Source organism: Lathyrus oleraceus, chromosome 3 (assembly GCF_024323335.1).
Source record: "Lathyrus oleraceus cultivar Zhongwan6 chromosome 3, CAAS_Psat_ZW6_1.0, whole genome shotgun sequence".
Lineage (NCBI taxonomy): Eukaryota > Viridiplantae > Streptophyta > Magnoliopsida > Fabales > Fabaceae > Lathyrus > Lathyrus oleraceus.
Window position 1 is genome coordinate 379,850,351 of NC_066581.1, and position 1,690 is coordinate 379,852,040.

The following is a 1,690-nucleotide window of genomic DNA, read 5'->3' on the forward strand; positions in this document are numbered from 1 at the left end:
AAAATGTTTTTAAAAGAGAAGAAATATTATGATTCCAAAATATTTATTGAGTTCATAGCACTTGATACTAAAAGCCAAAAAGAAGAAATCAAAATATATGTAAACTTACAGAATCCAAATAAAAGTGATAGTGAAAAGATTTCACTCAATTCAAACCAAACCTTTACACGAAAAAAAAGTGAAAAGTGAAAATTATATGCAGAACCTATTGAAGCTACCACAGCATTAACTATTTCCAATTTTCCATGTTTGAGATCAACCTAAAAATAAATCTCAACATGATGGAAATCCAAATAAGCTAATTTCTTAAGAAGATCCCAACCTAGAAAGTTGGATCAAACTATCATGTGATCCCCATTTAGCAGAAGCAATTCTACCAAACCTTGACAGTTGAGGCTTAAATGCAACTATCCCATGTGCAAACCTTACACATCTCACATTGGTTTTCTCAGTATCCGATTTCTTTGGTGCACTGAGTCGATGGAGTCTACACCTGAACGAACCTTCATGAGTTGTTGGTGAACAATAACACATGTTAGATTTTTTTTCCTTCAACACTTTCTTTCCATCTTGATTTTGAGCACAAGAAACTGGAGCCTTTTTCTTCGAATCTTTCAATGGTTTGTTTTCACTTGGCATATTCTGCATTTTGCTAGTTCTGAAAATAACATGAGCCACATACATAGTTAGTGGATCCACAAAGGATATAAATAACAGAAAAGTGCAGAAAAAACATGAGAAATTGCAGAAAACCAAAACTATATCGATACGACACTGTTTATTTACAGTTTTTATGATAAAGAACGAATCGTATTCACATGGCTACGACCAAAATCGCATTATTTAAAACTTTTATATGAGTGTATGTATATTCACTGTTCAAATAATCAAAACAAGGCACCAAAAGAATAAGCAATATTATACTACTATTGATTAAGAAGTAAAATGTACAATTTTTTAGGTCTTGATCATCAAGTTCCTGAAGAAAAGAAACCCTAATAATTTAACCTAATTAATCCTTGCGAGATTAATAACTTTTTAAAACCTAATTAATCGACGTGATTATGATTTTAATTAACCAAAGATTCTAATCAAAATTCAAAATCAACATATATGCAACCAAAGTTTCAATTTCAAATCAAAATCAAAACGAAAAAAGAAAATAGGAATAACCATTGTTCATATACCTACACATTCAAAAAAACGTAAAAGTAACCTAAATTATAAATTAATCACATTGTTAATCTTTTGTGATGCATTAGAAACATAACAATCTAGAATTCAAGAACGGTGATAAAAATAAGATGGAAAGAACGTACTGAAGAGAAAGAGGAGCGTTTTTTGAGTGACAATGAAGATCAGAGAAATTCACTTCAATTGACATTGTTGTTGATCGATGAATTGAATTTGAATTCAGAGAGAGCGTTGCCACTTTCAAATTTTTGTGAGAAATAACAGAAGAGAAGTAGATTTGTTTACTGTTATAGAGATGTTAAACTGTTGCTAAGTGATGGATTAGGTATTTATAATTTTATTATTATTGCTAATATTTAGGTGAATATAACAAATTAGTAATTATTGGTGGCATAAAAGAGGAAACTGAAATTCTTAAATTTGTTACACATGGCCTCTTTTCATTCTGTTGAATCGATTTTAAATGAGAAGTGTAACAACTAACAACGTGTGATTC

The 1,690-nt window shown here is 30.1% G+C and overlaps 1 protein-coding gene across 1 annotated transcript; it reads right to left on the reverse strand.

The window, feature by feature from the left end:
- Window positions 1-306: 306 nt before the first annotated feature.
- LOC127131361 (uncharacterized) lies at window positions 307-1,460 on the reverse strand. Its single transcript, XM_051060287.1, has 2 exons — window positions 1,320-1,460; window positions 307-658 (listed from the first exon to the last, which is right to left on the reverse strand). The coding sequence occupies exons 1-2, from the start codon at window positions 1,382-1,384 to the stop codon at window positions 307-309; spliced, it is 417 nt and encodes a 138-aa protein (XP_050916244.1). The 5' UTR covers window positions 1,385-1,460.
- Window positions 1,461-1,690: the final 230 nt, after the last annotated feature.

What these genes read in the sequence shown, in the direction of transcription:
- LOC127131361 (XM_051060287.1), bottom strand. Translation starts at nt 1,384, where the DNA reads ATGTCAATTGAAGTGAATTTCTCTGATCTTCATTGTCACTCAAAAAAC. An exon ending in AACGCTCCTCTTTCTCTTCA is followed by an intron (nt 659 to 1,319) that starts GTACGTTCTTTC and finishes TGTTATTTTCAG; the next exon opens with AACTAGCAAAATGCAGAATA.